Genomic DNA, 17,378 nt, shown 5'->3' with positions numbered 1-17,378 from the left:
GCATGTTGCAAAGCACCCTTTTCAGATGCTTTGCACAGCCCTACTCTTTGTAAGATAGGAATGGTTTGGGGGTGGGGTGGATATATTAATTTTATAACACAATCAGCATTGTGACTTCTGCTTTTGATCTAAAGGTAGTTCTTGTGTTGCAACCATCATGCATGAGTAACTTTTGTTGTGAAATGGCCAATTGCATAAGCACTATGAGCATGATTCCCTGATAAAATTTGTTAGAATTAAACATGCCAAAGTGTTATCAGCAAACCAGTGCATGCATATTACCTTAAAGATGCTCGCTTGCCCTCCAGTTTTTGTAGTCCGTGCATCAAGGTTTGAATGGAAATGAATGTGTGCTTTCCCCCTTAGATATTTGTATTTGAGTCAATTCAGTGATAAACTAAATTCATTAAAATCAGTGGGAAATGTTACTCTTGCCTACTTTATTCAGTTGGCTTCACTAGGTGTACTTTGGCTGTAATAAATTCTAGATTCAACCACTTTGTTTATAGAATATTTGTACTATGTTAGTTTTCTCTTTTTTTAATTTCTTAAGCTTTGACTTTTATGTGCCCTGACAAAGCTGATCAGAAGCCCATAGAGAAGAAACTTCCAGGTAAGGAAAATAATGTCTGTATTCCATGTTTTCTGCACGGTACAACTATTTCAGTCATTTTTATACATATTGCAGTAAGGAGGGTGGTAACACTCTTGAAAATATTTTTTTCCTATTAAAGTCATTGCAAATGCATTAGCCTTCAAAAGTAATGCAAGCCAACATCTGTTTTGAAGCAGAACAAGAGAAATCAATACAGAGAAAATAGGCTATTGTACATTTAATCCAGAGTATTCTAATTAGATTTTTTCTGTATCAATAAGGATTGTTTCTTTGTATGTCCACATAGATTCTTATGTATAATGTATAAAAGAAAATGGACATCTGTCCCTAATTTTTTTTTCATGTCAGTGGAGAGGTGCATTTTGTTTAGAGATGTAAAGCTCATTTTCAGTAAAATGTCCAGTAAAAAAATGTATTCCCTCTGTTCCACTGCACTGATAATGGATTATTAGAATAATGAGATACTCAAAAACCATTTGAGCCTTGTATTTTGAAAAGTATTTATTCAAAATAAAAATCACATTTATCACAAGTTGCATAAAATGATACAGCTTTTTCAAAAAGTTAATAGAAAAATACTTTAAAGTACATTTTTGACAATAGAGGAGTAACTCACTATTGCTGTACCTTCAGATAAAGCTTTAAATGAAATAAGGGGGAAATTACCCAGCATAGCTGATCTCTAGATGGGTCAGATTTATAATACTTTTACTCCTTTAACTCTTACTATAAAAATACACCTTCATGTTCATGTTATTAATTTGAAATACAAGTGCATAAGGTTAATGGTAATCTGGACAAATTAGCACATAAAGATTTGGGGACCTCATACCACAAAGTCTTTCTGCAGAGGAAAAGGCTTCACTCATAGTGTTAAAATACAAAAGAGCTAATGCCATAAACAATGTTTTGAAGGTCACTTAGGTCAGTCAGTGTGTTGTAGATATAAAGTTGAGACTTTAATTTGGTACGGTTTGTTTAGTAGGAGTACTGTTTCAATGTCAGATTTAAATTGTTCTAATAATTGGTTCCTCTGAACTGCAGGAGCTCAACTCCCACAAATCTATTTCAGGATCAACTTTTGCTAGAACTTCAAGTGCTGTGGCATCCAGTGTATCTATCTATAATTAAATAATTCTCTCTCTAATGCACAGATTCTATGACTATCCAGAAGGTCAAAGGATTGCTGTATCGGCTACTTAAAATTCCAGGCTCAGAACTGAAACTATCATATGAAAGTTCTAAAGTAAGCTCAAATTCAGTAATGCAACAATACATGAATCGAGACTTTCCAGAATAATACAACTTGTTACACTGCTAAAATCAATACACTGCACTCTAACGTTGGATGATTGATTTCTTTAAAGAAAAGCAGTATTACCGTTTTGAGATTGATTAGCTTCCTTTCCTTTTTATTCCATCTTAGTCTTTTAAAAATATACAAGATTAAAATGTGGAAATCTAATACCTGTCTGAATCTTTTTCTTATCCTAGATGAAAGGCAAGGAATTTGAATTGGACAATGACCTAAAGCCCTTGCAGTTCTACTCTATTGAAAATGAAGACTGCATTCTAGTACGATGGTAAAAGCTGCCTTTAATACATTTTGAAGAATACTTGCACACTGCTAGCAAAGTTTATAGGCTGATTTTTAATTGTATTGTTGGGGAAAACCTTTATAAAAACATATCACTGTTTGGTAGAGAGGCTTTTGTGTTCTTTTTTTTTCTTTTTTTTTAAATCACGCCTCTGAGAAAATGAAAGCTTTTACCAGCTTCAAATAAAAATAATTCATTTGTGCTACACTAGTAACTTAGAGAAATCAGTGGGACTCTCAACAAACCTTCCACTCACTACTATACAAATAACGTATCTGAGAGAATTAAAAGCTGAGGTATTTCATTACCAACCCATCCCAGTAGCCACAGAATACCAGAAAGCATAAAAATCACTTAACAGAAAAAAAAAGGTAGTATTTAATATGCATATGGGAGAAAGGGCTGCTGTCTTAGTCCCTCTACATGTTGGCTGAAAGTACACAGAGGATAAATGGAATTACTACAGCATCTAACTTCCTTCTTTACAGAAGTTATGTGATAATATATCAGTATTCCCAGCAAGAGGCACTGTTTCCCTCATTTTTGAAACAGACAGAAATTAAAACATCCATCTGATCCACAATTCCTAAGAAGCCAACACATGTGCAGTCTGCCTCTGTTAAGTGACTTCTACAGCAAGGCATATGGGCAGAGAAGTGCAAGTTTAATTATGCAATATGTACAGTATTGTATCTGCCTTTCTCAATTTAGCCTCAGTCCCTTGCTCTTGTATACACTAAATGCATGAAGAGTCAAGTTCATCTACTTCTGTAATACATTAATAAAGAATTCATATTTATATTTGGTTTCGTAAAAGTATGTTCAAAAATGAAATGTATCCGTTTATTAAAAAGGGGATATGTTTGCAAACATAGCTCTAAGGGCCATTTCACACAAGACAAATCATCTACATGAACCACTTCTTTGAAAAATGTGTGAAGCTTGTCTGTAGTTCACTGCCATACTGAAATGAACATACACTGTATGTAACCAGTGAAATAGAAGCATAAATCTGCTAGCAACATACTCATATGTTTGTCACCAGCAACAGACTATATAGGAGGCTGATGGAACGTCTTTTTGGGGGCCTTCCCTTCCTTTCCTCTCTACTGTTTTCCTTAGAGCGTTGGCCACCCTTCATCTTTCTTCACATTTGCAGGGGTCTCCACAACGTTCCTTTATTCTCCAAAGCTCTGCAAGCTCCTCTGGAGAATACTGAGGAGAGGACAGCATACCACTTTCACAAGTCTTCTCACATAACCAGAGATTGTCCTGTTTTAAGAGAAAGCAAGATACTGTAAACACTGCTACACCATTGCAGGCATACCTTCAAAACCAGTTTCAGGAGACTTGATTTAGATATATGTTCTCTTGGGATACATAATTTATAGAGATAAAGATAAAAAATAACAGGTAGGCAAGAATCCAAATTATATACGTTGATCTGTTCAAAGTTTAGGCAGGTTCTGGCAAGGTAAGCAAACAATTTGAAGAAAGGAAAGAAAGGCAGAGGCAATATTTTATTCAAAACATGATTTTTGCACTGTCCTTCCATAAGCTGTTTAAAAAGCTGGATAAAACAAAACAAAACCAAAAACCACACATGAATTCCTTAAGATGTGGACAATATGTCAAAGAATAAATCTAGCTTTGATGTTGCCTGAATAAAGATGAAGTTCTTGAGATACAAGTCTTAATTTGGGTAATATGTATAAATTTCATGTATTTATGTATTGCATTCAAGAGCTCAAGGCAGTGTTGGTTGGGCTGAAAGAGACGGACCTGCCCAAAGCTTCCAAGTTGAAGAATTTAGCCTAATATCATAGAGTTGGAAGGTCAACCTAATAGATAAACAGTCCATCCTTAAGTCCCTTGCTGAAATCAAGATATATTACATCCCCAGCTTTTCTGAATTTATTGAATTTACCTAATAAATAAAATGATGTTAGTCTGGCGAAGGCTTTTTCTTGACAAATCAATCATTTCTGCTAATCACAGCACTGTTCTCAGTCAACTTCTTTATGATAATGTCTATGATATGTCTTCTTTATGATATGTTAACTTCTTATGATATGTTTAAACAGTTTAAATGTTAAACTGTTCTTCAGTTGGAGACATTTTTCAGTTGTAAGTTACTTTATACATTCTTTCTCAAAGATAATACATAAAGGTCTGGCCACGCATCAGTAAGTCTCTTCAGTATTCCAGGAATACATATTCTTGTTGGAAAAGACCGGGTCAAACAATGAACACTGATAACACTCAGCAATAAAAACGGAAAAGTTTTGAGTGGGTGTGCCTTCACTGAGCAGCTGTTACATTGATTCTAGTAATAATCATTTAAATATGGAATTGTGGACATTGGAAAACATACCTCTTTTGGAGAATTAGATCATAACATCCCATATTAAGGGCTACAAATACTAGATTTTAAATACCATTCTCTTCAATATTCTCATGGAATACCTTTTCTTTTAGTATACAGAGAGCAGGAAGCTGGATCTAGTCCACAGTAGGGCTTTGAATTTTAACAATTCCTCTCATCTACATCCCTACTATAAATTTAGCATACAGAATTTATCCACACACCATTACGGGTACTTCAATCATGGAATATAAATAAATGGACTATTATACAACATTTGATAGACAAATCTATACTTGATTTGCAACAATAATTTGACAGAAGGAAGGGCCTTTTGAGTAATTTAATCAAATTTAGTCTAAACATTTTACATATAAAGTTATTTGTATGTTTCTTCCTATAGTATTTTTAATTGCCTTAAAAAAGCAATTAAAGGAATTTGGCAGAGTAAATTTTTCTTCTTTTGATTCCTCCTTACTGTATTACAAATTGTTGAAACTACTCAGGTTTCAAAGCAATTTGCCAGGAGACTGGAGTAGAGGGAAAGGCCAACTGAAAAACAAGTTTGGAAATTTAATTTGGTTTGGAAAGTACTGAACTCTGCCTTAAATCTACCTTTTATTTGATTAATCATTGGGGGATTATTTTAGGTAGTAAGACAAAATTATCTGAAGTGTTTATCAGTTGATGTCATACATTTTCACAAGCATAAGTCAGTATCTGTGAAAAGGCACTTCTTGAGGCATTCATGACTCCTCCCCTTAAATATGTATTTCAGAAGTTCACAAAATTGATTTCAGGGTATTATTTTTAAATGTTGGGGGTGCACTAGGGGTCTGTAAAAGTTACTGCCTTGACTCATACAGATTTATTCAGAAATTCCACTCTGAAAATCTTATAGTAACACCTACCTGGTATCTTTTTGGCCCAATGGCTGCCATCCAAATACCCATGCTCACATCTTCACCCTAAGCGTATAATTTAAGTCAAAACAAAAAACAAGGAGTGCAGTAAATAATAAAAATCAGAACTGAAACTGGCTACACAAGGCACATGCTTCATAAAATAATTTCTGTTTTATTTTTTAAACACCTATGTTTACAACATTTCTTTAGATTACAGATACCCTAACAACCCTATACAGGACAAGAGAAGCATAATGAAGAAGTTAAGCACCTTCTTAAAGAAAAAGACTCCCACAAGTCACAGCAGATTCCCAGTAATTTCATAGATTTAGCTGTGATTTTTTTGAGCAACAATACAGAACTGGTTTGCCATTGACACCTTCTGGGTTTTTTCAACTTCCCAGTCCTTCCTATGGTCTCATGCAAGTATTAATCGGGTCTAATTCTGCATAGCTTTTTGGGGAGGGGGGATAAGTCAAGATTGTCTAGTGCAGTGCTTCTCAACCTCAGCAACTTTAAGATGTGGGACCAACTCCCAGAATCCAGCCAGCCAGCATGCTGCCTGGGGGAATTCTGGGAGTTGAAGTCCGTATAACTGAAAATTGGTGTGGTTGAGAAACACTGGTTTAGTATAATATGAAAATTCTGTCTTCAATCAGAATTCCATATATACCACCCATTCACCTTCTTACCACATGTGCAAATGTTTCCATTATTCTAATTGTATATAGTTTACATTACAACAAAGAGGAAATATGTGAAATTTTGCACAAAGAACCTCTGGAAGGGGCTACTTATGTCATGAGTAAGGATGGCGAGCAGGGGGCTCCCATCCAGACTGTTAAGCGCATGCGTAGCACTGAGGAACTGTTCAGCCATTCAAAGAGACACAGATCGGGACCGCCTTAACCCTTGGGGGTTATATGTCTGGGTTTTTCCCACGCTTCTTCAGTTTGTTAGGATTCCTGTTAAGTACTAGCAATAAATATTAGAGACCAGTTCATTGTCTCAGTGTGTTTCCTGGTTGTTAGGACAACTTATCTCTAAAATTACTCTAATATCAGCTAGGTTTTTATTATGATCTAATTTATTCAGTAGGTAGAATCCTGCTTCGTTCTAAACATGCCCTCCCCACCTGTCAAAAGACTAACCTGATATATCTTGAGTCTTTCAGAATTGCTTGCTAGCCATTCTACAACATCTTTGGAAATAACATAACCAGACCCACAAGCAAAGGCTGGATACGCAGGACTTGGGTACTCCAACTCTTGCCACTTCCCAGTCCGATCAACTGCCCAATTTAATCTGAAACTTAAACCAAAACATCATTCTTTTCATACAAAATTAATAAATACTCCTCTAACCTATCTGTGCAATTGAGGAAGCTTTCCTAAGCTCTCTTTCACAGGCTTGACTAGCAGATTTAAGTCCTTTCTCTAGCACTGTCAAACAGACATTTAAATTGCCTTGTCCATTTCTTTAGAAGTGATGTGCTTATTCCCCAGCTTGCCTCTTGCTCTTTTATAGGGCGGATAAGTAGACCCCTTTAATAATTCATCAAAAGGCTTAAGTAACAGAAGAGTGCAACTCATTTCCTGGCTTTTAGAGGTTGGCCAAAAGACATCATTTCAGTGGGCATTTTATAGTGTGAGAGATAGTGACTAGCACAGAACAGTTCCAGAGATTATTTAAGTATCTTTTCTCCCCCCAAAAGAATGTCTTCACTGTCACTCTATTGTAAACTTAGTATTTCTGAGTGTTTTAGGTCAGTCAATTTTCTTAGTTTTCTATTAACTCATATGTACCAGAGGAACAGTATCTGCATCACCATGTTTTAACCTTGGGGTAAAACCTATTACTTAAATTTTCAATTAAAATACACAATCCAAAGAGGAAGAAAAATAAATAAAGGCATGTTGGAGTATTATTCTTGTAAATTCCGTAGGCAGGTTTAAGATCCCGAAGGAATAATTCAATTATTTGGAATTCTTTTCCACTCTATTCCAAGACAATTAGCAATGTTAGTAGTAGTTTGCCATTGCCTTCTGCTGAGATTTTTGTTTCCTTCCCACAGTCTAGACTACAACCTCAGAATTTTCTAGAAGTCTCCTAACCAACTACTAATCAGGTTGGGTGCTGCTGGCCCACCATTCTTGAAAAAAGTTAAAACAGGACATGCTAGCTGGGGGATCCTGGGAGCTGAAGTCCACACATCTTAAAGTCGCCATGTTTGAAAACCACTGATGTAAATTGAGGCAAATTAGACCAATGCACAAATTACATCAAGCTCAGCAATGCAATGGACAATCCTGAACCACAGAACTCCTCCCCTCAGTCTTGTCAGGTGAAGCGAGGCTTCACCATACTCCTGTTCACTCTCTCTGTCAGGATCTGCACACAGCAGCGAGTCAGGACCGGGAAACCTCCAGCACTTAGCTTCAAAGTTCCTCTGCGAGAGATAAATTCAGACTTCCGATAAGTATTTGTCCTTTACCAGCAGCTTACTGCTTGGAAAACAGAAACAGGTCTTGGAAGAAAAAGGAGAACATAAGAGAGAAAAAAGCCTGCCAAAGAAATACAAGTTTTTGGCTTTGGTCCCTTCCAACTCCTTGATTAAACACCCGTCATATTTTTGCACCTTATTGGAATCTTCTTCTAATCAGAACAAATCATAATAATCACAACTTGCGAAGTGAGTATACACATGCACACTTCTTGGAACTAGATGTCCTGTATATGTTGTTCTAAAACTTGAATCTTCCACAGCCAGTGAAACCATTGATTTATCAGGATGGAGGAGGATGGGAGTCACAATCCAACAGGGCTGGACTCTGACAGCCTATAGATGGACATGCAGAACCAATCAAAATAGCTCAATGTAGTTTGGTTAACAAAGCAAGACAGTTTGAAACAAGGTTCTTAAAACAACATTTTAATCATTGTTTGATGTCTTCCCAGTGGTACGTCACAAAAAGAACAAATCAAGCATATTTTCAGTGTTTAAAATGTTTGTTTTTTCCTGTTAAAAAGATTTTCCCTTTCTCTCTTTCAACAGTCAACTCTCTTTAACTGCAGTGCATCTATTTTGATTACTATGAAATTCTTTACACTAACTATAAATAACAACACAATATATTGTAAAATGATACTCACTTTCCCCACCAGATATTTGGTCTGCCCAAGTTTTTAAGCTTTATTCTGTTAAATATTGTCTCTAAATCTATATAGCAGTCATCATCTGTCTTCAGCAATACATCAAAACTTGCAGCTTCTACAGTCCTATATCAAAATTATCAAAATCATCATCATCGTCGTCATCTAAAAAGTATTTGTTAATATGCTTGCTTTTTTGTCGTGGATCGCAACTACTCTAATAAAGATTTTAATTAAATCCATAGTGGCAAATAAAACAATCATCTTATTTTAAGAATATATTAAACTGTGACATAGCAAATGGCAGAATATCTCATTCTTATACTGTACTGGAAAGAAAGAAAGAACAGCCTTGCAACAGAAGGAAAACCACACTGTTATTGGCCCTTTTTTAAACAATAGGATAGAAGCTTATTCCAGCATTGGTAACCAGCAGCTCTCAAACGTCTTTAAGAATCCTTGAAGGCTACATTTAGTAGAGGAGCAAAGAAAAGGAAACTGATCATTAACCTTGCTGATAAGCCTAAATACAGAAGCCTTTTGAGAGAGATCTACCAATGATTTTTAAAACCAAGGACTGTAAAAGTTCACACAATTTAAAAGAAAAATGAGGGAACTGGGGAAGAAAGAAGGGTTATTAGGACTGTGCAAAGTATTTTAATGGACCACTTCACAGAGCACATTGACCCAAATGAAACAGCTGGAGTATTTTCCTCACGTACCTAGTGTATGTAATGCATACACAGAGCTGCTTTGCTTTACTGGTAGATGGAACTACATGCACACATATGCACAGCCAGAGAAAGCATTTGAGCAAACATACAAGAGAATGCGGCAGCTTTTAAGACTTGGGGGAGTACTCTGCTTGCATCAATGTGCTTTACAAAGTGCCCCTTTCGAACATTTTGCATAGTCTTATAGCTTAATATTAATATTACAGACACTGGGGAACAGGTGCCTCTGTGATGTACAATTATAGCCCAGTCAATTATAACAGGAATAAACTAACCTGGGGCCCATTTTAATGTACATCTATTCTTGGGGAATCCTAAGTATGCCAGTACACTGCCTGTACTTCCACCTGAATGGGATGTAGGCAACAGTATGTGGTTTTGCAAACTAATTTTTGGGTACATCTTAGTTTGCACAAAATAGTGTGAGCATGCTTGGGATAAAAATTGGCTTTGGTTGTGCTTGTGACATACCAGCCAAAATGTCCTAAATTGACCAGTACTATCCTTACTTCAGCAGGGAATGTTGCACATGTGGCATAGGTACAGCTAAGGCTACACCTAGTTTATACCTTCACTATCTTAACTAAAAAGGGTTATGTGAAAACCTCAACTGACCAAAGATATGATTGGGTTGTAGAGGGCAATATTCATGGGCTCATCAGTTGACAACCATGGCATATGGAAGATTGTGACCTGAAATGTAAAAGGAGTAATTGGTAAAGAGCATGAAATAATGATGAAAGAAAAATAGATATATTGTATGTTTGGCAAAATAAGAGGAAATATATAATAGGTTTAAAGGTGGTTTGATCTCATGATGTGAAATTAATGAATAGATACATAGAAGTGAAAGTTGTACAGAGGTAGTTGTATAGAGATATATGAAAGAAAAGTGAATGGATTGAAAGGGAAGACCAAATAATTTGTGGTTGGATGGAGTTGGTGAGATCTTCAGAGAGAGAGAGATGAGAAGTTTAAACAAAAGGCAATGTATGAAGCAGTGGGTGGACACAGTGAAGGAAGCAGGGATGGTTTGATAGAATAGAAAGGCATGGGAAGCTACAGTAAATGATGTTGGCATGAACTAAATTTAGTTAAAGTTCCTTTTTTTCTTCTTTTTACTCCTGCCTTTATTCTGTTTATTTCTTACTCTTTTTCTATTCTCTACATAATACTGGTTGCCTTGAAAGGGAACAGAATTACATTTCATTCAGGCTTGCAGGTATTCAGTGTCAAAGTGTTGATTATTTCTATACCAGAAATCAACAAATAAAACCTCTCTGATATTCCCACCCCACATGCCAGCTTACCATCGATAGAAATTCAGTAACTTGGCTGGAACATTTCTATATGTATCAACAACATCAACAAAAACTATATCATCATAAGTGTTGCTTTCTTCCTTCAGTAAGGCATCCTCCTTTTCTAGCTTGTTCATATGATGCACGAATCTTTCAGAGCGACTCTGCAGGGTTTGCAAAAGCATCTCACCTTCTGAAATAGAAGCAGGAAAAGGCTATCTCACATTACAATCTTCTACAGTCCTTACACTGAAGACTTTCTGATATACTTCATTTGAACTACATCGAATGTTACATGAGTGGATGTCCTTGTACCATGGGATTTCTTGTTCTTCTCCCCATTCCACTGAAATGTGGAGCCACAGAGTCCCTCAACCCTCCAAATCTGATCTGGGATGTGCAAATGGAGAAGGAATTAATTTCACTATCAGATTCTGTTTTGATCAGCAGATGCATTCAGTGAAAGGCAAAACTATGCTACTATAGGTAATTTCCACCACCCGCCTGTCAGTTTGTCATACTGTGGTGGCTTGCATGTTGCTATGATGCTGGAAGCTCTGCCACCAGTAGTACTACTACCAAAGGGTCACCTGTGGTGGACAGGTTTCAGCAGAGCTTCCAGACAAAGAACAGACTAGGGAGCAAGGCCTGTCAATCTACTCCCGAAAACGTGCCAATGAAAACCCTATGGATTACAACACAACGTTTTGCGATATAGTGCTGGAAGATGAGCCCTCAGGTCGGAAGGCACGCAATAGGCTACTGGGGAAGAGCTGCCTTCTCAAAGTAGAGCCAACCTTCGTGACGCGGATGGAGTAAAGCCTCCGGGACCTTCATTTGCTAATGTGACACGATTCACAATGAGAAGTAACAGCTACAAACATCCATTAATAATTGGGACATGGAATGTACGAAGTATGAATTAAGGAAAATAGGAAGTTGTCAAGAATGAAATGGAACACCTAAAGGTCGACATCTCAGGCATTAGTTAAGCTGATGTTGACTGGCATTGGCCACTTTGAATCTGACAATCATATGGTATACTATGCTGGGAATGAAAAATCGAAGAGGAACGGTGTGGCATTCATCATTAAGAATATTTCAAGATCAATTCTAAAGCACAACGCCACCAGTGATAGACTAATATCTATACGCCTACAAGGAAGGCCAGTTAATACTATTATTCAAATTTATGCACCAACCATGAATGCTGAAGATGATGAAATTGAAAACTTTTAGAAATGCTGCAATCTGAAATTGATTGAACACACAATCAAGATGCTTTGTTAATTATTGGCGACTGGAATGCAAAAGTTGGAAACAAAGAAGGATCAGTTGTTGGAAAATATGGCCTTGGTGACAGAAACGGCGCTGGAGATCGCATGATAGAATTCTGTAAGACCAATGATTTATTTATTTGCAATACTTTTTGCAACACAGTCGACTATATAAATGGACCTCGCCAGATGGATTACACAGTTAAGACAAAGCCAGGAGCTGACTGCAGGACAGATCATCAATTGCTCATCTGTAAGTTCAAGCTGAAGTTGAAGAAAATTAAAGCAAGTCCAAGAGTACCAAAGTATGATCTAGAAAACATCCCACCTGAATTTAGAGATCACCTCAAAAATAGATTCGATGCACTAAAAACTGATTATCAAAGACTGAAGAATTGTGGGAAGACATTAAGAGCATAATATGTGAAGAAAGTGGAAGATCATTAAAAAGGCAGGAAAGAAGGAAAAGATCCAAATGGATGTCAGGTGAAACTCTGGAACTTGCTCTTAAATGCCAAGTAGTTAAACCTAATGGAAGAAAGAATGAAGTAAGAGAGCTAAATAGAAAATTTCAAAGAGCAGCTCAAAAAGATAAGGAAAAATATTATGATGAAATATGCAAAGACCTAGAACTAGAAAATCAAAGAGGAAGAACACAATCAGCATTTCTCAAGCTGAAAGAGCTGAAGAAAAAATTCAAGCCCCGAGTTGCTATCCTTAAAGATTCTACGGGCAATACATTAAATGACGTGGGTAGTATTAAGAGAAGATGGAAGGAACATACAGAATCACTGTATAAAAAAGGATTAGTCAATGATCAGCTATTTCAGGAGGTAGAATATGATCAAGAACCATTGGTACTAAAGGAAGAAGTTCAAGCTGCACTGAAGGCATTGGCAAAAAACAAGGCTCCAGGAACTGATAGATAACCAATTGAGATACTTCAACAATCAGATGCAGCAGTGGAAGCACTTACTCTTTTATGTCAAGAAGTTTGGAAGACAACGACCTGGCCAACTGACTGGAGGAGATCCATATTCATGCCCATTCCAAAGAAAGGAGATCAAACAGAATGTGGAAATTATAGAACAATTTTGTTGATTTCTCATGCTAGCAAAATTTTACTGAAAATAATTCAACAACGTTTGTAGCCTTACATTGATAGAGAACTACCAGAAGTCCAGGTTGGATTTAGAAGAGGACTCAGTACGAGAGATATCACTGCTGATGTCAGATGGATCTTGGCTGAATGTAAAGAATACCAAAAAGATGTTTACCTCTGTTTCATTGATTACGCAAAGGCGTTTGACTATGTGGACCATAACAAGTTATGGCTAATATTATGAAGAATGGGAATTCCAGAGCACCTAACTGTACTCATGCGGAACCTGTACACGGATCAAGAGGCAGTCATTAGAACAGAAAATCGTGACACTGAGTGGTTCAAAATAGGAAAAGGTGTGCGGCAAGGCTGTATACTTTCACCCTACTTATTCAATATGTACGCTGAACAAATAATTCAAGAAGCAGGAATGTATGAAGAACGGGGTATCAGAATTGGTGGAAGACTCATTAACAACCCGCGATATGCAGATGATACAATTATGCTTGCTGGAAATGAAGAAGACTTGAAGTACTTGCTGATGAAGATCAAAGATGGTAGTCAGCAATACAGACTACACCTGAATGTGAAGAAGACGAAGATTCTCACAAATGGACCAACGAACAATGTCACAATAAATGGAGAAGAAATTGAAGTCGTCAACGATTGCATTCTACTCGGATCAACGATCAATACCAAGGGAAGTAGTAATCAAAAAATCAAATGATGTATTGCACTGGGAAAATCTGCCATCAAAGACATATCTAAAGTTTTCAGAAGTAAAGAAGTCAGTTTAAAAACAAAGGTGCGTCTGACTCATGCCATGGTCTTTTCAATTGCCACGTATGTCTATAAAAGTTGGACATTAAAAAAGGAAGACAGAAGAAGAATTGATGCATTCAAACCGTAGTGTTGGTGAAGATTACTGAAAATACCATGGACTGCCAGAAGAACAAAAAATCAGTTTTAGAAGAAATACAACCAGAATGTTCCCTAGAGGCGAAGGTAACTAGGCTTAGACTCTCATACTTTGGGCACGTCGTCAGGAAAGACCGATCGCTTGAAAAGGACATCATGTTTGGTAAAGTCGAGGGCCAGCGGAAAAGAGGAAGACCTTCAATGCGATGGATTGATGCAATTGCCACGACAATGGATGCAAACATTGGAACATTCAGGCATTGTCGTGAGTACTGATGGTGAGCAGGAGGGGGCCCCTATCCACGGGAGAAAACGCATGCGTAGTACCGAGGAGTTAAGCAGCCATTCAAAGAGACACAGAACAGACCCGCCTTGACTTTTGGGGTTTATCTGTCTGGGTTTTTCCCACACTTCTTCAGTTTGTTAGGATTTTCTGTCTTATGTAGTAGTAATAAACACTAGAGACCTATTCCTCGTCTCAGCGTGGTTTCCTGACTGTTAGGACAGGCATATTTATTTATTTATCATAATTTTATCACTGCCCATCTCCCTCATACTGCGCAAGACCCATAGCTTTTCGTTCTGTTATACATAGGGTCACCATAAGTCGTAAACGACTAGGCGGCAGCTAACAACATAGGTAATTTATCAGTTCAATAAACTTGTGCAGTCAAGTACAAAAGCCAATGAAGAATTAGGCGGAAATAAAATATTAGGGACTCTGAAAAATGATTGGGCAAAATAATGAACCATACAAATGGATTTCTATGGGTGCAAAACGCCTTTCCCTATCACTTCTCCCTCTCTACATTCTGCCAAAATCTCCAGCTAGTAGTCAAACCGTATATAGAGTACTGTATCCAGAGTAGTAGCAGCTACAGAAGAGTGGTGGAATTATCTCTTCCCCATCCCTCTGATGGAAGTCCTTATGTCAGAAGCAAGGCTATTTTGTATAGTCTTGTCTCTCTGCTATTTCTTTAAATTCATACTATTTTGCAATAGATAATAATCCTAAGAAAAAAATCTGCAAGATGAGAAAACTAGAGTTCTCAACCATACTTGGCTAAAGATATATTAAAACTTCTTTCACAAGGTGGATCATAACCCACAAAATACTGAGGCTTCCTCTCTACTGGAACAAAGACAAACTTCCAAACAAGACTGAGGGTTTGGACACTTCATGCCTCAGTAATTCTGTCCCTTTTGCCATCCGTATTTTAAGTAGTCAGACAACTGCAACAGTTTCTAGTTGGATAGGGGCTCCAAGATTGAGGTAGCTGATCAGAAAACACAAATCCACCAATTCATCCAGACCTGATACGTATTTCATCTACCTGCTTAGCATTAAAGAAGGAAGCATCAGTATCTTTTGCTGCTTACCTTGAATTGTATAAATAAAGCCGCCTGCGATCCCCTCCACACCTTGTGTAAATTCATGTGGCAGTGATCCTTCTCCTGCCTATTGCAGACAGTGATTAAAAAGATCGTTAGTTAAAATTTACAGTATTCTGTACTTATTCCATTTAGCCCAATTAATACGGGATAACTCTGATTCTACTGTCAGGATTCCTTCTTAAGAACACATTTCTTAGTGCTCTGATAATCTATGAATCACAGCCTCTGCCTCCTACTGTTCCCAAGAATCCTAAAACCTTCAGTTGGAGATGGACACAGGCCAACAAGCCAGGGAAATGGCAGGAAAATCCTATTCTGCAAATAGAACAGAACTTGGCAGTTCTCAAGATCCAACATTTTCTCTCTAAAAATGTATCTACATGCAAACACATGGATATGTGTAAAATGTCACAAAAGATGCATTCTATGATTTTGAAAGCATCAAATAATATTTCAGACAAGTTTGAGCTAGATATAGTTAAGCACTTACATAATGTAAATGTAGATTAGGCTTATGTGATTTTTATTCCAGCATTAAGTCAAGGCATCCAGAAGTTTTATCTTATTTTCAGTGTTGCTGAAGCCATGTGCTAGAGCAAATAGTAATTATATTGCAATAATTTACAAAACCAGAACATATACTTTAAATGCTTTGCACCACCAGCTGATATATTTGTAGGGCTTTTAAGCAAACACACACTTTTCTGGTTTAACTCTGCCTTTTTCGGTGTCTATGATTTGAATTCCAACAATATTTCAAGGGCAACAGGTTTCCTTATCCCTGCTTTACTTCCATTAAAATTAGCAGCTAATGTCCCAGTTCCTGAAATTGGCTATTCTATGTTCCATGAGACTAAAATACTCATCTGGACACAATGGTGAAAAGTAGAAGAAAGGAGACAAGCTGGAACGTAACACCATTTCATCAGTACTTATGTTGAAAACAGCTACTGTCACCAGATGGTGCTGCAAATCACAGAAGGGACATATGGGACATGATGCAGGACTTAAGCTACATGGTACCCTAAGCTCATCCTGGAAACTATAAAATCAATTGTACATGTGCAAACCTAAACAGCTAATATTGGATTAACAGTCCTTAATCATGGAAAGGAGTATAAATCAAGACTGTCCCTTCACAGCAACTCCTTAGGGACATAAAAGGGTTTTGCCAGAAGACCATTCTGTTTGCAAGATCACCCTCATTCATTGCAGTTCACATAAAACAGATGCATAGAGAGAACTGCCCCTCCCCAATGTGAAATAATACATCATAAACTACATGAAGAATTTAGCAATGTGGAAAATATTCTGTGCACAAAACATTCCATGCCTGGAATAGCTATTTTCAAGTGGTCCATGTCTGAACCAAAACATGCACATTTCAGATGTTTTAGTCTCTATACTGGATTCTTTTTTTCCTGAGACAGAACAAAACACAATTATTTCAGACAGCAATGGCTCAGAAATAACAGCAGGAAAATCCCAAAGCTGCAGTGTTTTCTTGGTGGTCGCATATACTGACATTGACAACAGCAGAAAGGCACTGGGAAGCTCAGAAGGCATGCAGGCAGGCCAGCCAGTGGGATTTCTCTCACTGGGACATCGGCAGCAGCAGGGGAGGGGAAGGGAAGGGAAAATTGGGGGGCAGGCCAGCTGGTGGATATGCCATGCTGGGAGCCTGTGTCCCACTGCGGAGACTGTTGTGGTAAGGGACAAATGCACAGCAATACATTGATGGCAGCAGCTGAGAAGAGGCAGGGAGGGAAGGTTTTGGGAAGATCACAGACCAGCAGCGGGGTGGAATGTGTTATGCTGGGGAAGGAGGTGAGGAAGGAGGGAGGAATGTACTGGGAAGCCGGGACGGTGCATAAGCTATGCAGAGTGGGCGATGCCTATCAGGCTTGGCTTCTCAACCCCATAAAATCACTCTGAGACCACTCTGGCTTTTGTTCAAGTCAAAATCTGGAACAACCAAAACACTCCAGTTTTTGTTTCAGTCGTGCTGTGTCTG

The 17,378-nt window shown here is 37.6% G+C and overlaps 2 protein-coding genes across 5 annotated transcripts in view; one reads left to right on the top strand and one right to left on the bottom strand.

Moving 5' to 3' along the window:
- Positions 1 to 2,318, top strand: part of TBCE (tubulin folding cofactor E) — a 32,775-nt gene extending 30,457 nt beyond the window's left edge. The window contains exons 15-17 of the mRNA XM_063306594.1: positions 554 to 613; positions 1,771 to 1,862; positions 2,111 to 2,318. Of these exons, the coding sequence (XP_063162664.1) occupies positions 554 to 613; positions 1,771 to 1,862; positions 2,111 to 2,203 (245 nt within the window). The 3' untranslated portion in view covers positions 2,204 to 2,318. The remainder of the gene's footprint in view (positions 1 to 553; positions 614 to 1,770; positions 1,863 to 2,110) is intronic.
- B3GALNT2 (beta-1,3-N-acetylgalactosaminyltransferase 2) overlaps positions 1,098 to 17,378 on the bottom strand; it is a 36,776-nt gene continuing 20,495 nt past the window's right edge. For 2 of the 4 annotated variants that reach the window (XM_063306628.1, XM_063306612.1), the window contains 6 exons: positions 15,350 to 15,428; positions 10,682 to 10,865; positions 8,638 to 8,763; positions 6,636 to 6,795; positions 5,491 to 5,547; positions 1,098 to 3,486 (listed from right to left, as the gene is read on the bottom strand). In XM_063306628.1, the coding sequence (XP_063162698.1) occupies positions 3,352 to 3,486; positions 5,491 to 5,547; positions 6,636 to 6,795; positions 8,638 to 8,763; positions 10,682 to 10,865; positions 15,350 to 15,428 (741 nt within the window). In that variant the 3' untranslated portion in view covers positions 1,098 to 3,351. Of the gene's footprint in view, positions 3,487 to 5,490; positions 5,548 to 6,635; positions 8,012 to 8,637; positions 8,764 to 10,681; positions 10,866 to 15,349; positions 15,429 to 17,378 lie in introns of those variants that run through there. The other 2 variants (XM_063306605.1, XM_063306619.1) reach the window with 2 other exon arrangements.

Source organism: Candoia aspera, chromosome 1, assembly GCF_035149785.1.
Source record: "Candoia aspera isolate rCanAsp1 chromosome 1, rCanAsp1.hap2, whole genome shotgun sequence".
Lineage (NCBI taxonomy): Eukaryota > Metazoa > Chordata > Lepidosauria > Squamata > Boidae > Candoia > Candoia aspera.
This window is presented reverse-complemented; position numbering and strand designations above follow the sequence as displayed.